General features: G+C 40.5%; 1 protein-coding gene across 1 annotated transcript in view; it reads right to left on the bottom strand.

The window, feature by feature from the left end:
• Nucleotides 1–5,407: 5,407 nt before the first annotated feature.
• XK (X-linked Kx blood group antigen, Kell and VPS13A binding protein) overlaps nt 5,408–19,919 on the bottom strand; it is a 51,393-nt gene continuing 36,881 nt past the window's right edge. The window contains exon 3 of the mRNA XM_007451968.1: nt 5,408–6,234. Coding sequence (XP_007452030.1) covers nt 5,408–6,234 — 827 coding nt within the window. The remainder of the gene's footprint in view (nt 6,235–19,919) is intronic.

The raw sequence follows: 19,919 nt of genomic DNA, 5'->3' as shown, positions 1-19,919 counted from the left end.
GAGCAAAAGCACAGGCAGAATCTCAAAATCTCCCTGGATGAATCTCTCCTTGGCAGGAGGCAAATGCTGAAACCTCACACAGTGGAGTCTGGGTGAGAAGTTTTCTGATAACCTGCTGCCAAGAGATGCTGCTGCTGCATCCTGCTGTATACTCCTCAAAGATGCTCTGGGTACCAAACCCTGCTTAAACCTGCACTGTTTTATACGTCCTTGGCCTGATAATTTCCAGAGAAACAACCACACAGAGAGGGTGATAGGGAAGCGTGAGGCATCCCCTCAGGCAGGCTTCTGCAGCGGACACACCTTCTTAGCAGGTTAGGGACCTAGTCTGATAGGGTATCTTGTGCGCTGGGAAAGAAGGGATCAGGGATGTTTCTGAATTCTCAGCTCTGTAGAAATCTCTGCTGATATGAAGTGCCTTTTTTGAAAAAGAGAAGAGGCTCAAAACATCGCTCATATAGTGTAGAGTTGGTATTTCTGAGCTCTTTCCCAGCTGCAAAGATGTTCATAGAGAATACCGTCTCCTGGAAGGGGGCACCCGGAGAAATATGGTCATGGAGGAATAATATATATGGTACTTCCCTCACTCTCTTCCAAATCTTTGCAGACTTGGGCCTGAACACTGTAAAATGAACTATCACAGTGGGGCAGGGGCAGGGCGTGAGCTACAGGTCCATATATTAAGCAGTCAACACTTGGTGGTTAAAATGGAGATTCATGAAAAAGAATTACCCACGGTTTGCCAGTAAACATCCCAAATTTATGCTTTTAAGCTATTAGTACTGGTAACATGCATGTTTTCTTCAAACAGATTTTCAAAGTCTGCTATAGTTTTCAGAGCATTCATAGGGAAGTTAAAATTTACTCATAACTTTAAATAAAGAGAACCCATAAAAGAGGGCTGAGTAGATTCACATTGTTAGGGAAGCTTTGTGAAAACAAATGAAGTAATTGGTACAATTGTTAAATGGAATATGAACTCTAGATTAGATACTAGTATTGTATCCATGTTGAATTTCCAGAATTAGATCATCATTCTGTGGCTGTGTAAGAGAATGCCTTTGTTCAGAGCATAAGAGAATACACACTGAAGTATTTAGGAATAAAGGGTCAAAAGAAGGAAAGTAAGAATTATAAAGCAAACATGACAAAATATTAATAGGTGAAACTGATTGAAGGATAAATGAATTCTTCGCACTATTCCTAAGGCTCTTCTATTAGCTTGAAATTATTTCAAAATAAAACATTTACAAACACCAAATGAAGTAATTTTACATTGACCTACTTAAACCCTACACTTGTTGACCTTCAGTTTTCTCAAGGGGTTGATTTAACACCAAGAGGTCTCTTTCAAAACATTTCTCCTATAGCCAAGTCTTTCCAAATTGCAATGTCACCTCCAGAGGAAAGGAAATTATTGCAACAATCCTTGTCTATCTCATGCTCCGAAATAACCCCTTAAATAACTGACTGTTTTTTAGATTCCACATGTAAGTGAAATAATATGGTATTTGTCTTTCTTAAACCAAAAAAACCCCTCATAGATACAGAGAACAGACTGGCGATTGCCAGAGGGGAGGGGAGTTAGGTGGGTGGGCGAAACTGGTGGAGGGGATCAAGAGGCACAAACTTCCAGTTATAAAATAAATAAGTCATAGGATGTAATAAACAGCATGGTGATGGAATGGTAAATAGAATTATTGCAGCTATCATTTCGCAGTGTATACAAATATTGAATCATTATGTTGTACATCTGAAACTAATATAATGTTATATGTCAATTATACCTCAACAGAAAAAATAAGGCCTTTGGACACGCAGAAAAAACCTGATATTTTTTCCAACCACAGATCGCCATTTACAATTTGACTATTCATTTATGTTAATATCAAGTCGCTCATTTGATATTTTATATTTCTGGATCAGTATACCACTTATGTTTGAGCAGAATTTTAGTACTGAGCAGTGCAGCTTTAACAAATGGAGTAAAAGCTTATAAAACAAAAATTCCAGGTGAGGTTACAAAATCATAATTAATCACAACAAAACCATTTTCAAATTTGTTTCTAAAATAGTCCCTGAAGTCAAAAAGCCATGAAAGGACTGTATAAGGAATGAAAAGCAAGGAGAAATTGAAAAATTAATTTATTATATGAAGAAACATAAACAATATTTATTAGAGTGAATGGCTGCAGAGAAGCAGCCTGCAAAAGCTCACATCCGCAATGTACTGGCTGAGGAGTACTGACACATACAGTCATAACCCATAGCACTAACGTTCTAAGGAGGTTTCCAAGAAAATGCTGTATTTGACAATCAATTTTAAAGTTTATTTTTCCCATTTACGAGGCAGAAAAAATTATACCCACATTCAATTAAAGCCTAGCGGGATCAGGCATTCAAATTGTAAAGAAAAATTAACAAAAGAGGCTGCTATATTCTCTATGAAAGATGACATACAAAAATGATAAGCTCATTTGTTATCAAAAGCAATTTCTCAGATTTCAGTGGGTCTTTTTCCTCCAAGTACCATATGTTTGGGTGCTAATTTTTTTTTTTTTTTTTTTTTTTTTTTTGCGATACGCGGGCCTCTCACTGTTGTGGCCTCTCCCGTTGCGGAGCAGAGGCTCCGGATGCGCAGGCTCAGTGGCCATGGCTCACAGGCCCAGCTGCTCTGCGGCATGTGGGATCTTCCTGGACAGGGGCACGAACCCATGTCCCCTGCCTCGGCAGGCAGACTCTCAACCACTGCACCAACAGGGAAGCCCTGGGTGCTAATTTTTATAAGCAACTGATGGTAAGAGAAAGGGCAACTGTTGAGTTCTCTCCCAAGAGTAAAGGCCATTTACGCTTGCCCTTCCGTAAGGCCAAAGGCCGACATATTCACTTAAGACACTCATGTGAATGACGCTACTTGTTTCTTCTCTAACGGTAAAAAAATAAAAATAAAAATAACCTGTTATGGATTTGAATAACTATAAAAACAACTCCTTTAAACATGCATGGCACTTCAAAAATATTTTCAAAGCATTTTCACACCTATTATTTAATTTGTTCTTCTGACAACCTTGTGAGGTAGTCTGGGCAAGTATATCATGCAAATTTTGTGGGTGAGGAAACTGAGGCATAGAACAATTAACTAACTTGCAGGGTTGGACAGGGAGATGTCAACCTCTACACTGCACTGCACTGTCTCCAGTAATGAAGAAAGTCTAAACATATTTGATGATCTTATTTCAATATATTTCGAGGAAATACTTCACCTCCACCCAGCCAAATGATAATGAATCAGTTGGAGTACCTGTTGCGACAAGTTATGGTATGTAATTAATTAGACAAAGCACGGAGAGTTTTAAAAATTGGAATTATTACTGAAAAAGACATTTTAACTCTCAAGATAGGAGGAAATTTGCTGGTTTGTTTGTCTTTAGGGCAACCTAGTTCTGCAGTCTGAGCTATAATTTTGCCATTTCAGAGGCATAATACAAATAATTTAAAAACAAGATTTCTCAGTTCACTATGACTTAAATTGTGGCCATGAAGAAAAAAAGCAGTGGCTTCTCTTCCCCAAAGTGACTAGACATATATGGCCCCAAAGCAGGGGTATCTGCATATCAAGAGCTAAAGATGACAAAATGTCCAATTTAGTTACCAAACCTCTTTATCCTTTTAAGTGTGGCTTATAATTGGGCTTTAGGAGTGTGACAGACCATCACTGTCAGTTTGGTTTGGGGTCACTCAATATGCTTACCTATATTCTACCTTAAAATAATTTTAAATGTATTTGAAGGCCCATATTTTGTAGTGGTTCTTGAGACAGGCTTCCAAACCAAGGCTGGGGGAAGTACCAGTCTCTCCATCCCTGGCTAATTCTGACCACAACTCCTACTCAAACTCACCATTTTAACCTGTCCCCTGAAAAACTAGCTGTTAGAAACTCGATGGGTCAGAAAGTTCAGCCATTATGGGTCCTAAGACTGTCAACCCTGATCGACCTGCAATGCCCAGCCTTGTCAGTGACAGGTCACCTGCTCCTTGGTGTTTCATTATCAAGGTTTTTATGGTAGAAATAATGGTACTAGATCCAGGCATTTTTCCAAGACAACTGAGGATATTCTACAAATCCTTTTATGAAAGAAATATGGTTCCAGATCAAAGGAGAAATTATACTGAAGATAGGAGAGTGTAGGAGGATAAAATTGAAGTTCTTATTCAAATTAACTCATAGTCATACCAAATCAAAATGCATTCAGTTAAAGAGAAAAATCTTCTGGTCATGTTAGCTGTTTGCAAAATTTAAAAGTTTCTGAAGTCAACATCTAACTGAAGGCGGGGAACCCTTTTCCTTCAAATAATGAAAATTAAAATGGCCTATATACATATGCTAGGTGAGAAATTTCTGTGTTCTCTAGAAGAATTTAGGTTAACCAAGGTAACTCTTGCCTAAAACTTTCCTGACAGGCAAGGAAGAGGTGGAGTAACGACTATGGGTTTTATTTTCTTCTTTCCTAAGAAGGCAAATCCTAGCAAAATCTACTAGAAATTTCCCAGAACTGTAAGACAGGCCTGAACCTCGATGAAGTTAAGCCTACCTTCTAGCAGATTCATCTTAAACCATCACAAGAAGGTAAGAATTCTGCTTATAAAAGCCTAAATCACTTTGATATTTTAACAACCCTCTTGATCCAGAATTTCTTCAACATATTGAAGGAATACAACTTTTCTAAAATTCTAGGGCTTCCATAACCAAATTTAGAATTCAATTTTGAATCCATGGATCCTTGAGAATAAAGTCTCCAAATCCAGGCTTTTGAGTCAATTAGAGATAGCAGGCCAAGGCTGCTACAGTTGGTTGCGCACAAAGAGCCCTAATGAGATGAAAATGGAACATCTGCCTATTCAAAAACCAAACTTGAACAGCCCTCTCTGAAAACTCTGACAGGACTGTTGTGGCTGATGGCAAAACCCCAGTAACCATCTGTGGTCATCAGATAACTCTTGGGTGAAAACTACGTTCAGGGATAATAAAACATTAGGCTACCTGGACCAGCAGTCCAGAAAACTAGAAAACAAGTAAGCCCCTGCCCTCATTCTACCTGATGGATCTAACCAGCCCAACTCAGATATCATGGGTACTTTGTCAATGAAAAGGCCAGTAACGCCTGGGAGAACATGGTCAACTGTGAATGGTGGTGCCTTAGGCTGCCCCTGCAACACTCAGGGGATTCCCTGGCTTCTCTCCATGGTTCCCACATGCCCGCCCAAGAGCTCTCCAAAGGGGAGAGACTCACAAGGAGTTGAGAGATAACTTCCTGCTTTGTTAACTGTGCAGGGCCCATCACTTGTATGAAGAACAGGGATCAACCCAGCAAACAATACATCCGTGCCTCAAGAGACTCAGGTCCCATTAAGCAGAAAAGAGCTCATCGGCATTCAAGATCTGGCTGGGCATAGAACTTATTTTACTGCTAGTAGGGGTTTCCTCTCTGTCGGCGGGTGACCTTAGATCTGTCTTTTCTGCAGACTCAGAGGATTTTCGCCGCCTGCAGTCACAGCAAGCACACTTTAGCCACTCCTGAAAGCTTTCAGAAACACTAGAGGAAAAGAGCTTTTTGCAAGGGTGGAAGAACTGATAGAACACGATCATGAATAGAATGGCCGTGCAGTACCCGATGAGCACCTGCAGGATCAGCAGGGGTGCGCACACATACATGTAGATGTCAGTCTTGTAAAGATACCACATGAGGAGGAGGAAGGCGTTCTCGATGAATCTCAACATGTAGTACACCAGCAGCTGGTACCAGTTCTGGGACTTGCTGATGAGGTCGGGGTTGTTGATTTTCAGCTGTACCGCTGACCAGCAGAACATGTTGATCCCGGCGTAGAGTAAGGTGAGGAAGCACAGCACGATGGTGGTGCCCACCCGACTGAGGGCCTTCTCGATGTTCTCAGGGAAGGGGGAGCCACTGCACCAGAAGAGGATCCAGGGGTAGAAGAGGAAGCTGAGGAAGTTGAGGAGTATGTCTATCAACACCCAGGTCTTCAGGACAGAGGTAAAGAGGACCAGGACAATGACGCGAGTGGCAATCTCAAAGCTCCTCCAGAGGAAGATACAGACATAGGCCAGGGGCTTCACTTTGACATCATATTCATCGTATTTGATCTTGATGGCGAGGATGTTACAGCGCAAGGCTCCATACACGATGGACAATAGGGAGAGGACCATGAAGAGACCTGAGGAGAGAAGAGAAAGAGCGCTCTCAAGTCTCACCTACACCAAGAATCCTACTGTGGCGGCCGCTGGCAGTCCCCTACCCATATTCCTTAGACCCCTCTGTTTCATGTGCACAGGCTGGTTTCCAGCTGTCAGCGTCTGCTCACTGCACCTGAGGGATTTTCCCAGGGCTGCAGAAGCCTGCTGTGCCCAGGTGCTGGGCAGGCTGAAGTGCCCAGGAATTAATACCCCTGGGAGAGCCCCTCAACACCCCAATCCTAGCCCTGAGAAGAGCTGGAATATAACGAGCCCAGTCCCCCTACCGTTTGGGTAGAATAACTCAGAGGTGTGTGTTCTATACTGTTTACCAGTGTTTCCTCATAAGATTACTTTCTAGTCACCCACGGTGACCGTTGTCTAGTAACGTTGTCACCGTTATTGGCCGCCTTCCCTTCCCTGTCTCATTTCCCTTCTCCCACGCTTCTTATACCTTCCTCCAGACAGACATGCACTCAAATGCTTGTCTCAGGGTCTGCTTCAGGGTCAACTGAGACTAAAACACCTTTCAGACCCCATCTGCTCTGTCTGAATATGTGGAGTCCTTTACATGGTGCGTTTTGTTTCCTCAATCAGCTTACAAGCTCCTGAGGAGTCACGAGTGACCATGTCTGATATTTTTTCTTGATACCCTCAACATATACCAGTGTAGAAACTGAAACAGAAAGCACTCAATAATAAATTGTTCATGAGTTCCTCTCTATCTGCAGGACCTTTTAAATTTATATACTAACTATAGATTGCTCACTTTTCTTTGCTCTTCAGTTATATTCTTAAATTCCATACAGTGCTGAAGAAATGAGGACCTCACTGTTACTGAGTCAGTCTGTCTTGGTCTAAAAGGCCTTAATGTTTCAAGAGGTCTCAACTCTAGCTGTTTATTTCTTAAAATGACTGACGGCTAATGGGTTTACCCGGTTTATACTGAGCAGCAGTGTTAGGGGACAAGATGTGGCTCATTTGAATGGAGCATGGTACTATGTTTCAGAGCATGACACTGCTGGCTGTGAGTTCTATCATCTAAAAAATGTACTGCCAACCCATGAGCACAGACTGTGTGGTCAAATCTGAAATACAATCACTGCAAGCTGCCACGACCTCCAAATATTGGAGCAGGGAGGAACCGAGAGTCTGGCTGGGTTCTGTTTTCTTGCCCATAAAATTGAGATAATACCTTCCATGCCTACCTCCAAAGTACATATAACAAAATTGTTTTTACTTATAATTTAAAATGCATGGGAATAAAGGGTTCATTTTCTTATTTAAGTTCTGAATCAATGGAAGACATCTACATTTGATGGGCATAAAAACTCGGAAGCTTGGGTAGTTAGTTGCCTGGGAGAAGCTCAGTTTTACTCAAAGCATCAACTCCTCTTGTAGTCTTTTGGCACTGATTTAAATCATCGGTATCATTCTCTGGAAAGACTGCCATGTACTAATCAAATTTAAAAGATAGAAATACTATCACAGGAGTAGCCTGGGAAGTAATTGGACTGAGTTATTTTTTCTGAAAGGTTAGTTCAATGGAGCATTATAAAGCAGTACATATTGCTTATACACTGTTTGTTTTTATTGAAATACAGTTGATTTACAATGTTCTGTTAATTTCTGCTGTACAGCAAAGTGACTCAGTTATACATATACATTCTTTTTTATATTCTTTTCCATTATGGTTTATCCCAGGTGATATACTTTTATATGTATGGTTACACATTTCTACAGACCTTAAGAATCTAGTATTGGATCCTTTTCTTTTAGTCCTTCTGTTTTTTCTACTACAAGAAAAATAACTTCAAATGTAGAATATGAGCTAAGCGTAAATTATCATATAAATTATGTATTCATACACATGCAGTATTTACACTGTTATATTTATGGTACTTCATCTCCAAGTTACTTATTACTTTTAACAATGCAATGACCCAAACAATTTTTTAACCATCTATCCATTTTTCTCGTTAGGCCAATTATTTCCAAATTACGTTTTTTTCTCTATCAAGAGAGTTAGCCAATTATTACCCAATTGCTGCTTAGTAGGAATTAACTGCTGAAGCCTTCTGAGAATGCAAAGAAATGACTGTGAAATCACTAACTTCAATTATCATTCCCAATGTTGGGTGCTCCATGCTCCCCTAGAAAGGGGTCAGGAAGAGAGATATACTTGGGAGACAAGAAGCTTGAACAAAATGCTTGGAATGTATATTTCTACCTCTAGATTGAAGCTGTTATCTAATGAATGGCTAGGATGATATTTATGCAAATATCTACTTATTCAGACTTCAATGGAGAAAAGTTCCTGACATCATTTCCCAACCTTCTCTTCCCACAGTCAACACAACAGGGGATCCGTTGGTGGTCCTGATCTTTTAAGTGGCATGTCATAGAAGTCTAACAGCCCCTAATAATCTTTTTTTCTAAACATCTTTATTGGGGTATAATTGTTTTACAATGGTGTGTTACTTTCTGCTTTATAACAAAGTTAATCAGCTATACATATACACACATCCCCATATCTCCTCTCTCTTGCGTCTCCCTCCCACCCTCCCGGTCCCACCCCTCTAGGTGGTCACAAAGCACCAAGCTGATCTCCCTGTGCTATGCGGCTGCTTCCCACTAGCTACCTGTTTTACATTTGGTAGTATATATATGTCCATGCCACTTTCTCACTTTGTCACAGCATACCCTTCCCCCTCCCCGTGTCCTCAAGTCCATTCTCTATGTCTGCGTCTTTCTTTATTCCTGCCCTGTCCCTAGATTCATCAGAACCATTTTTTTTTTTAAGATTCCATATATATGTGTTATCATACAGTATTGGTTTTTCTCTTTTTGACTTACATCACTCTGTATGACAGCCTCTAGGTCCATCCAACTCACTACAAATAAGTCAATTTCGTTTCTTTTTATGGCTGTATATATGTGCCACATCTTTATCCATTCAGCTGTCGCTGGACTTCAGGTTGCTTCCATGTCCTGGCAATTGTAAATAGTGCTGCAATGAACATTGTGGTACATGACTCTTTTTGAATTAAGGTTTTCTCAGGGTATATGCCCAGGAGTGGGATTGCTGGGTCACATGGTAGTTCTATATTTAGTTTTTTAAGGGACCTCCATACTGTTCTCCATAGTGGCTGTATCAATTTACATTCCCACCAGCAGTGCAAGAGGGTTCCCTTTTCTCCACACCTTCTCCAGCATTTATTGTTTGCAGATTTTTTGATGACGGCCATTCTGATTGGTGTGAGATGATGTCTCATTGTAGTTTTGATTTGCATTTCTCTAATGATTAGAGATGTTGAACATCCTTTCATGTGTTTGTTGGCAATCTGTATATCTTCTTTGGACAAATGTCTGTTTAGGTCTTCTGCCCATTTTTGGATTGGGCTGTTTGTTTTTTTGACATCGAGCTGCATGAGCTGCTTGTATATTTTGGAGATTAATCCTCTGTCAGTTGCTTCGTTTGCAAATATTTTCTCCCATTCTGAGGGTTGTTTTTTCATCTTGTTTATGGTTTCCTTTGCTGTGCAAAAGCTTTTAAGTTTCATTAGGTCCCATTTGTTTTTGTTTTTATTCCATTTTTCTAAGAGGTGGGTCAAAAAGGATCTTGCTGTGATTTATGTCATAGAGTGTTCTGACTAGGTTTTCCTCTACAAGTTTTATGGTGTCTGGCCTTACATTTAGGTCTTTAATCCATTTTGAGTTTATTTTTGTGTATGGTGTTTGGAAGTGTTCTAATTTCATTCTTTTACATGTAGCTGTCCAGTTTTCCCAGTACCACTTATTGAAGAGGCTGTTTTTTCTCCATTGTGTATTCTTGCCTCCTTTATCAAAGATAAGTTGACCATATGCGTGTGGGTTTATCTCTGGGCTTTCTACGCTGTTCCATTGATCTATATTTCTGTTTTTGTGCCAGTACCATACTGTCTTGATTACTATAGCTTTGTAATACAGTCTGAAGTCAGAGAGCCTGATGCCTCCAGCTCCGTTTTTCTTTCTCAAGATTGCTTTGGCTATTCGGGGTCTTTTGTGTTTCCATACAAATTGTGAAATTTTTTGTTCTAGTTCTGTGAAAAATACCATTGGTAGTTTGATAGGGATTGTACTGAACCTGTAGATTGCTTTGGGTAGTACAGTCATTTTCACAATGTTGATTCTTTCAGTCCAAGAACATGGTATATCTCTCCATCTGTTTGTATCATCTTTAATTTCTTTCATCAGTGTCTTATAGTTTTCTGCATACAGGTCTTTATCTCCCTAGGTAGGTTTATTCCTAGGTTTTTTGTTTGTTTGTTTTTTGGGTTTTTTTTGTGGTATGCTGGCCTCTCACTGTTGTGGCCTCTCCCGTTGCGGAGCACAGGCTCCGGACACGCAGGCTCAGCGGCCATGGCTCACGGGCCCAGCCGCTCCGCGGCATGTGGGATCTTCCCAGACCGGGAACCTGTGTCCCCTGCATCAGCAGGCGGACTCTCAACCACTGCACCACCAGGGAAGCCCTATTTCTAGGTATTTTCTTCTTTTTGTTGCAATGGTAAATGCGAGTGTTTCCTTAATTTCCCTTTCAGATTTTTCATCATTAGTGTATAGGAACCCAAGAGATTTCTGTGCATTAATTTTGTATCCTGCTACTTTTCATATTCTCATTTCCTATGTGAGTGTGTGGAGTGGAGGGGCGAGGTCGGAGGGCATTTTGCTGTTTTTATCTTTTATTAGAAGGTAAGACATCACTTTGGGTAAAGCTGAAAGGCTTTGGCAATATTCCAAACCCCTGCCACACTTACAAAGCTTCTTCCCATGCAATTCCAGCCAAATGAACTCCTTCCAGAGGAACTCTTCCTATTTCACAGAGAAATTAATTGTTTTTAGGAATGAATATGCCAATTTCCTGACTTGACATCAAGTCCTTAATCTTTGTGTTAAGTGGTGGAGAACATTTTATTCCTCAGGATTCCTCTTCGGAGGGGAATTCTATTTGTAGGACAAGGCCAGCACTTTCTCTGTGGCTTATCCTAGCATTCATTATAATAGCCTCTCAAGTTTTTGTATGTAGAAAAATTTCTATTGATATAATAATAATGCTAAAAGGAAGAAAGGAGGGAGGGAAGGAAGGAAGGAAGGAAGGAGGGAGGGGAGAGAGGGAGGGAGGGAGGGAAGGGGGAAGGAGAAAGGAAAGAGGAAGGAAAAAAAAGGGTGAGGGAGGACCCTTCCCTTTACCCTACACTCCTTTCTGTCTACTGCCACACTCTCTTTCACACTTTTCCTCAACCCTCTTACCACTCATCAAAACACTCGTTTTCCAATCCTCAACTCCTTGCAGTCTGGACTCTAGTCTTGCTCCTTCCTCATCTCTCTGCAACATCTGACATTGTTCATTCCCACTTTCTTGAAACTTCTTCTGTGGAAGTGATCATCTCATTTTCTCCTAATCATCCTCTCACTTGTCTTGCAGTCCCTTCTCAATTTCATTCATAGGCACATCTTTCTCTTCTACTCAGGAACCATGGTTTTTTCTCCTTCCTACCAGATTTCTCTTCCGAGATATCTTTATAGGTGCCTCAAAACAAAACAAAACACAAAACAAAACTTACATTTCCTTGAAAATCTCCTCTTACATTCCCTCTAGCAGCTCACAACACCATCACTCCAGATCATTCTATCCAGAAATTTACATGTTAACTAGGACTTTTCACTTTCCTCTCCCATCCCACTCAAATAGATCTCTAAGCTCTTGCTACTCAGTGTGGCTCATGGATCAGAAGCACTGGCATTGACTGGGGGTCAATGAAGTGCTCTAGCTTAGACCCTGAGATTCTGAGTCAGAATCTCTATTTTAACACGATTTTCCATTTTTCTCAGGCTTTAATGTATGACCATTAAAGTCTGAGAAATACTGCTCTAAGTTCATTTCTTCCTCCCTTTCTGGCTCTGCCCCTTGTTAACTCTCATAATGGCTCTTACCACAGCGTCCTAACTCATTTGTTTCTCTGCCACCAGCCTTCCTCTCCTCTTCGTCTGCCTGGATAAACCCTACTTGCTCTTCAGGGTTCAGTTAAAGTGTTACCGCCTCAATGATGCCTTTCCTCAGCCTTTATTCAACTATATTTATTCAGTTGTGCTAAATGCTTCCAAGACTCTTCTAAGCTCAGTTAACTGCCACTCTATTGGGAACTCACAGTCACTTAATGCATACGTCTCTTTCCTCACTTGGTACCTTTGGTTTAGTGCAATCTCCTAGAGGCAGCTACTGTTTCATACAGATTTTTATTACCAGCATCTAGCACAGTGACTGGCACAAAGTTGGTAACTGATATGTCTGTTGAATAAATGAATTAAAAATTGTACAATCTGTGATCTGCCCTTTTTTTTTTTAACCACTGAATGAGTAACTGAAGCTCCAAATCTCTCACAGACACGACTGAAGTGAGCCATGAGAACTCTCAAAGCCCCTTCCCAGATGGTGACTTCTGGGGTTATGGGCTTCCTACGCAAATGCATCTGCTTTATGTGCCTTTCTCAATCAAGAAGTTGCACGTGTTTCCAGCACTTCCAGAGAAATAGGATCCAAATTAGAAAAGGTCTTTGAGATATAAGTTTACACTCTAAAAAAACCTCTTCTAGGTACATGAGAGGCTTGCAAAGCATGGAGATTTAGGAACAGTGCAGTACTTTCTGACCACAGGAATAACTAAGGAAGGTAAGTCCTGCTTCAGGATGTTAGGCCCAGCCAGGATTAAGACAAGTGTGGATTATCTCAGCAGTGTTATCATCCTGGTCAGTTATCCAGATCACTGCTCCTGCTGGATTCCATGACTTACTCTTACTTGAGTTACCTTTGACCATGTATTACAGGACCCAGGGTTCTGCTTTAATTCCACCCCAGGCCCTGACAACTGGTCAGTAAACTTTTTTTTTTAACATCTTTTTTGGAGTATAATTGCTTTACAATGGTGTGTTAGTTTCTGCTGTATAACAAAGTGAATCAGCTATATGTATACATATATCCCCATATCCCCTCCCTCTTGTGTCTTCTTCCCACCGTCCCTATCCCACACCTCTAGGTGGTCACAAAGCACCGAGCTGATCTCCTTGTGCTACGTGGCTGCTTCCCACTAGCTATCTATTTTACACTTGGTAGTGTATATATGTCCATGCCACTCTCTCACTTCGTCCCAGCTTCCCCTTCCCCTTCCCCATGTCCTCAAGTCCATTCTGTACGTCTGCGTCAGCAAACTGTTAATGAAGAGAGTGAAAATGAGAGAGATCGTCATCACCGTGAGCTTGTACCCACATCTGCCACCTTCTCTCCCCAGTTGCTATCATAAATATTGCTTTGGTCCTTTATTGTAACAGCTTTATTGAGACACAATTTGCATACCATACAATTCACAATTTAAAGTGTACAATTCAATGTTTCTTTTTTGTTAACAATAATTTTATTATCACAGTTATTACTGAACAATTATGATGTCCCCAACACCATGCACTTTACATATATGATCACATTTAATCCTTATCAGTTGGTTCTAGTTTATACCCATTTTCCAGATGAGAAAGATGAGGTTAAATAGCTTTCCCAATGCCATACAGCTAGTAAGTGGTCATGCTTGGATTCAAATTGAGAACTGTTTGTCTCTAAACTCTTTTTTTTTTAGTTGGAGTATAGTTGCTTTACAATGTTGTATTAGTTTCTGCTGTACAGCAAAGTGAATCAGCTATACGTATACATATATCCCCTCTTTTTTGGATTTCCTTCCCGTTTAGGTCACCATAGAGCACTGAGTAGAGTTCCCTAAGGAGGCAAGAAAATACAATGGAGAAAAGACAGTCTCTTCAATAATTGGTGCTGGGAAAACTGGACAGCTACATGTAAAAGTATGAAATTCGAACACTCCTTAACACCATACACAAAAATAAACTTAAAATGGACTAAAGACCTAAATGTAAGGCCAGACACTATCAAACTCTTAGAGGAAAACATAGGCAGAACCCTCTATGACATAAATCACAGCAAGATCCTTTTTGACCCACCTCCAACAGAAATGGAAATAAAGACAAAAATAAACAAATGGGACCTAATGAAACTTAAAAGCTTTTGCACAACAAAGGAAACCATAAACAAGATGAAAAGACAAACCTCAGAATAGGGGAAAATATTTTCAATGTTTCTCTAAAAGCAGATTCGCAGATATGTGTATCTACTTTTAGTATGTTTCATCACCAGAGTCACATTTAGTACATTTTCATCACTTCAAAAAGAAACCCTGTACACTTTATCTCTCATTCCTCTACCCCCCTCCCCGACCCAGTCCTAAGCAACCACTAACTACTTTCTGTCTCTATAGATTTCCCTATCCTGGACTTTTGTATGAATGAAACCATATAATGTGTGGTCTTTTGTGACTGGTTTCTTTCACTTAGCATAACATTTTCAACACTCATCTAACTTGTAGCATGCATCAGTCCTTCATTCCATTTCATGGTCAAATAATATTCCATTGTATGGATATACTACATTTTGCTTATCCATTCATCAGCTGATGAAAATTTGGGTTGTTTCCACCTTCTGGCTATTGTGAATAGTGCTTCTACAAACATGTGTGTGTGATTTTTTTTTTTTAATTTGGCTGCATTGGGTCTTCATTGCTGCACATGGGTTTTCTCTAGCTGTGGCGAGCAGGGCCTACTCTTGGTTGTGGTGCATGGGCTCCTCATTGCAGTGGCTTCTCTTGTTGCGGAGCACGGGCTCTAGGCACGTGGGCTTCAGTAGTTGTGGCTTGCGGGCTGTACAGTGCAGGCTCAGTAGCTGTGGTGCACGGGCTTAGTTGCTCTGCAGCATGTGGGATCTTCCCAGACCAGGGCTCGAACCCGTGTCTCCTGCATTGGCAGGTGGATTCTTAACCAATGCACCACCAGGGAAGTTCCTATGAATATATTTTTATTTCTCTTGGGTCTATAGGAGTAGAGTTGCTGGGTCATATGGTAACTTTGTGTTTAATTATTTGAGGAACTGCCAGACTGTATTCCAAAGTGATTGCACCATTTTACATTCCCACCAGCAGTGTATGAAAGTTCCAATTTCTCCACACCCTCACCAATGTTTGTTATTATCATTAACTTCAATTTTTATTATAACTTTTTGATTCTAGTCATCCCAGTGGGTGTGAAGTGGTACCCCTTTGTGATTTTTTTTTTTTTTTTGCGGTACGCAGGCCTCTCACTGTTGTGGCCTCTCCCGTTGCGGAGCACAGGCTCCGGACGCACAGGCTCAGCGGCCATGGCTCATGGGCCCAGCCACTCCGCGGCATGTGGGATCTTCCCGGACTGGGGCACGAATCCGTGTCCCCTGCATCGGCAGGCGGACTCTCAACCACTGCGCCACCAGGGAAGCGCCCCCTTTGTGATTTTGATTTGCGTTTTCATGATGACTAATGATGTAGAGCATCTTTTCATGTGCTTATTGGCCATTTGTACATCTTCCTTAGTTGCTTTGGTTCTTAACTATACAACAAACTCATAATAGATTTCACACTTTCTCATATGTATCCCAAAAACTCTACCAGAATTCAAAGGCCAGATATGCATAGACATATTTAAGGACAATATATTAGCTTCACCCTCAGGTGTCAATGAGCATTTAAAATGAAAAAGAGAGTACAATTCTGTATTTTCGTGCTTTTTAACTTCCCTTAAAAAGGCATTAAAAAGCAAAAAAGAGGATTTCCATGCTGACAATGGCAGATTAGTTTGTTTTGGTTCAATATTTCTGCCAAGAACAACTGGACAAACACCTGTTTAAAGGCATCAGAGATCTACCAAAGAAAGCAGTCAGTACTTTCGGGCCAAGATCTTAAAGAAAAGAAAAATCCTAACAGAAAATTCTGAAGCTGCTCTTCCCCTTGACACATATGCCCATATGATACTGGGTACAGTATTATGGAACATGAACACAGCTTTCAGCAGTCTCTCAAATCTGGTGGGTGTGGGAGCAAATATTGATATCGTGGCCCTATAATGGTCTTGGAGACAGCCCAAACTTTCTGGTGGGAACCCCGACGACTAGACACTAGGAGTAAGGGTGACCAGAAATAGATAATCCCTCATAAAGGCTGAAGTACACATTTCAACCAACTCAAGTTATGACTGGATCAATTCAATCTATATCTAATCCAATTACCTGCCATAAACAAAAGTAAAATCTTCCTGGAGAAAGAGAACTCATCCAGAGACTCAAAGTATCTCTCTTTTTTTTTTTTTGCTGTACGTGGGCCTCTCACTGTTGTGGCCTCTCCTGTTGCAGAGCATAGGCTCCGAACGTGCAGGCTCAGTAGCCATGGCTCACGGACCTAGCCGCTCCACGGCATATGGGATCTTCCCGGACTGGGGCATGAACCGTGTCCCCTGCGTCGGCAGGCGGACTCTCAACCACTGCGCCACCAGGGAAGCCCTCTTTTTTTTTAATATAAGCATCTGTCACTTAATTAAAAATAACATGGCAGGCCAACAACAAAAACAAAAAAATAATCTAAATCCAAGAATTAAAATATACCCATAGGAAATAGAGATATTGTAATTATCTCACATGGACTTAAAAATATTCATAATTACCCTGAGGAAACCATAATTCAAAAAGAGTCATGTATCACAATGTCCACTGCAGCACTATTTACAATAGCCAGGACATGGAAACAACCTAAGTGTCCATCGACAGATGAATGGATAAAGGAGATGTGGCACATATATCCACTGGAATATTACTCAGCCATAAAGAGAAACACAATTGAGTTATTTGTAATGAGGTGGATGGGCCTAGACTCCGTCGTACAGAGTGAAGTCAGAAATAGAAAAACAAATACCGTATGCTAATGCATATATATGGAATCTAAAAAAACAGTACTGATGAACCTAGTGGCAGGGCAGGAATAAAGATGCAGATGTAGAGAATGTACTTGAGGACAAAGGGAGGGGCAAGGGTAAGCTGGGACGAAGTGAGAGAGTGGCATGGACATATATACACTACCGAATGTAAAATAGCTAGTGGGAAGCAGCTGCATCACACAGGGAGATCAGCTCGGTGCTTTATGCCCACCTAGAGGGGTGGGATAGGGAGGGTGGGAGGGAGACGCAAGAGGGAGGAGATATGGGGATATATGTATATGTATATGTATAGCTGATTCACTTTGTTATAAAGCAGAAACTAACACACCATTGTAAAGCAATTATACTCCAATAAAGATGTTAAAAATATTCATAATTAATGTTTAAGAAATTATGACAAGATAGAGAATTTATCAGAGACTGAAAACTATTCTAAAAACTCAAATGAAAATTCCAGAACTGAAAAATACAATAAGGGCCATTAAGAAATCAACAGATGGGTTTAATAGAATAGAAATTGCTATAAAGATTATTAGTACTAAGCAGAAGGCAAGTCAGAAGAAAATGGAGAAACAAAAAAGCATGAGAGGGCTTCCCTGGTGGTGCAGTGGTTGAGAGTCCACCTGCCGATGCAGGGGACGCGGGTTCGTGCCCCGGTCCGGGAAGATCCCACATGCCGCGGAGCGGCTGCGCCCGTGAGCCATGGCCGCTGAGCCTGCGCGTCCAGAGCCTGGGCTCCGCAACGGCAGAGGCCACAACAGTGAGAGGCCCGCGTACCGTGAAAAAAAAAAAAAAAGCATGAGAGACTTATGGCAAAGTGAAAATGTTGGAGAAAGAGAGAGAGAAGAGAAGAAAAAGCATGGGTCAGAACCAATACTTAAAGTGAAAAGTCTAAGAATTTTCCCAAACTGCTAAAATATCAAACTAAAGCCCAAGTAGGATAAATACAAAGAAAACCTCAACTAAGCATGTTAAAACTGCTGAACATCAAAGTCAAAGTGAAAACATTAAAAAGCAGTTAGAAACAAACTAACAACCAAAAATCAGATGAATTTCAAAGGAGCAACAATAATAAGAACAGCGGGCATCTCAACAGAAATAATGGAAAAGCCAGAAGACAAAGGGATGGTAACCTCAAAGTGGGAGGAAAGTAACCACTAACCTAGTCTTCCAAACACAAAGATGAAGGTAAAAGAAAGACATTTTATGACAAAACAAAAATGAGGGTATTTTTCACTAGTAGATCTACTCTAAAGAAAATACTAAAGGTAGCATTTCAGACCCAATGAAAATGATCCCACATGGAAGCATGGAGATACAGGAAGGTCTGAACAGGGACCAAAAGGATAAATACAACTAAATTTTTATAATCAGCCAAAAGACTTGCATAGTCACTTGACACACACACACACACACACACACACACACACACACCAAAATGGTCACTAAAAACACGAAAAGGAAGTCAAGCTCGTTAGCCGTCAGTAAATGCAAATTCAAACTAAAATGATACAGTACTACACACACCCACTGTAATACTGAAAGTAACAGCAAGTGTTGGCAAGGATGTGGGGCAACTGGAACTCTTATACACTGCTTGTGGGAGTGTAAAGGGGTATAATGACTTTTGCAGTTTCTACTAAAGCTAAACATAGGCATTTCCTGTGACCAGCAATTCTACCCCTGAGTATAGATGTAACAAAACTGCATATATACACGTATACTAAAAGGCATGTACGAGGATATTTTCAGCAGCATTATTTTTAATCCCAATCTGGAAAAAACCTAATATTAATCAAGAGAAGAATGTATCAATTCATTGTGGTATATTCATACAATGGAATATTACATTACACAGCGATGCTAAAGAACAAAGTTCTGCTACAAGTCACAACATGGATAACTCTCACAAATATAATGTTGAATGAAAGAAGCTAGACCTCTGATTCCATTTATATCAACATTTTAAAAACCAGGAAAAATTGATCTGTGATGTTAGAAGTCAGCTTTCTTTTTTAAATTTAATTTTTATTGGAGAATAGTTGATTTGCAATGTTGAGTTAGTTTCAGGTGTACAGCAAAGTGAATCAGTTATACATGTACATACATCTGTTCTTTTTCACATTCTTTTGCCATGTAGGTTATTACAGAGTACTGAGTAGAATTCCCTGTGCTATACAGTAGGTCCTTGTTGATTATCTATCTTATACATAGTAGCGTGTATATGTTAACCCCAACTTCCTAATTTATCCCTCCCCCCACCTTTCTCCTTTGGTAACCATATATTTATTTTCTAAGTCTGTGAGTCTGTTTCTGTTTTGTAAATAAGCTCATCTGTATAATTTTTAAAGATTCCACGTATAAGTGATATCATATGGTATTTGTGTTTCTCTGTCTGGCTTCCTTCACTTAGTATGATGATCTCTAGGTCCATCCATGTTGCTGCAAATGGCATTATTTCATTTTTTTTTATGGCTAATATTCCACTGTATACATGTACCACGTATTCCTTATCCATTCATCTGTCGACAGAGATTTAGGTTGTTTCCATGTCTTGGCTACTGTAAACAGTGATGCGATGAACACTTGGGGTGCGTGTATCTTTTCAAATTATAGTTTTGTCTGGATGTATGCCCAGGATTGGGATCGCTGGATCATATGGCAGCTCTATTTTCAGTTTTGTAAGGAAACTCCATATTGTTCTCCACAGTGGCTGTACCAATTTACATTCCCACCAACTGTGTAGGAGGGTTCCCTTTTCTCCACACCCTCTCCAGCA

This window comes from Lipotes vexillifer, unplaced genomic scaffold (assembly GCF_000442215.2).
Source record: "Lipotes vexillifer unplaced genomic scaffold, Lipotes_vexillifer_v1.1 scaffold847, whole genome shotgun sequence".
In the NCBI taxonomy this organism is placed as follows: domain Eukaryota; kingdom Metazoa; phylum Chordata; class Mammalia; order Artiodactyla; family Lipotidae; genus Lipotes; species Lipotes vexillifer.
The sequence above is the reverse complement of the archived record's forward strand: the minus strand, read 5'-3'. Positions and strand labels throughout refer to the sequence as shown.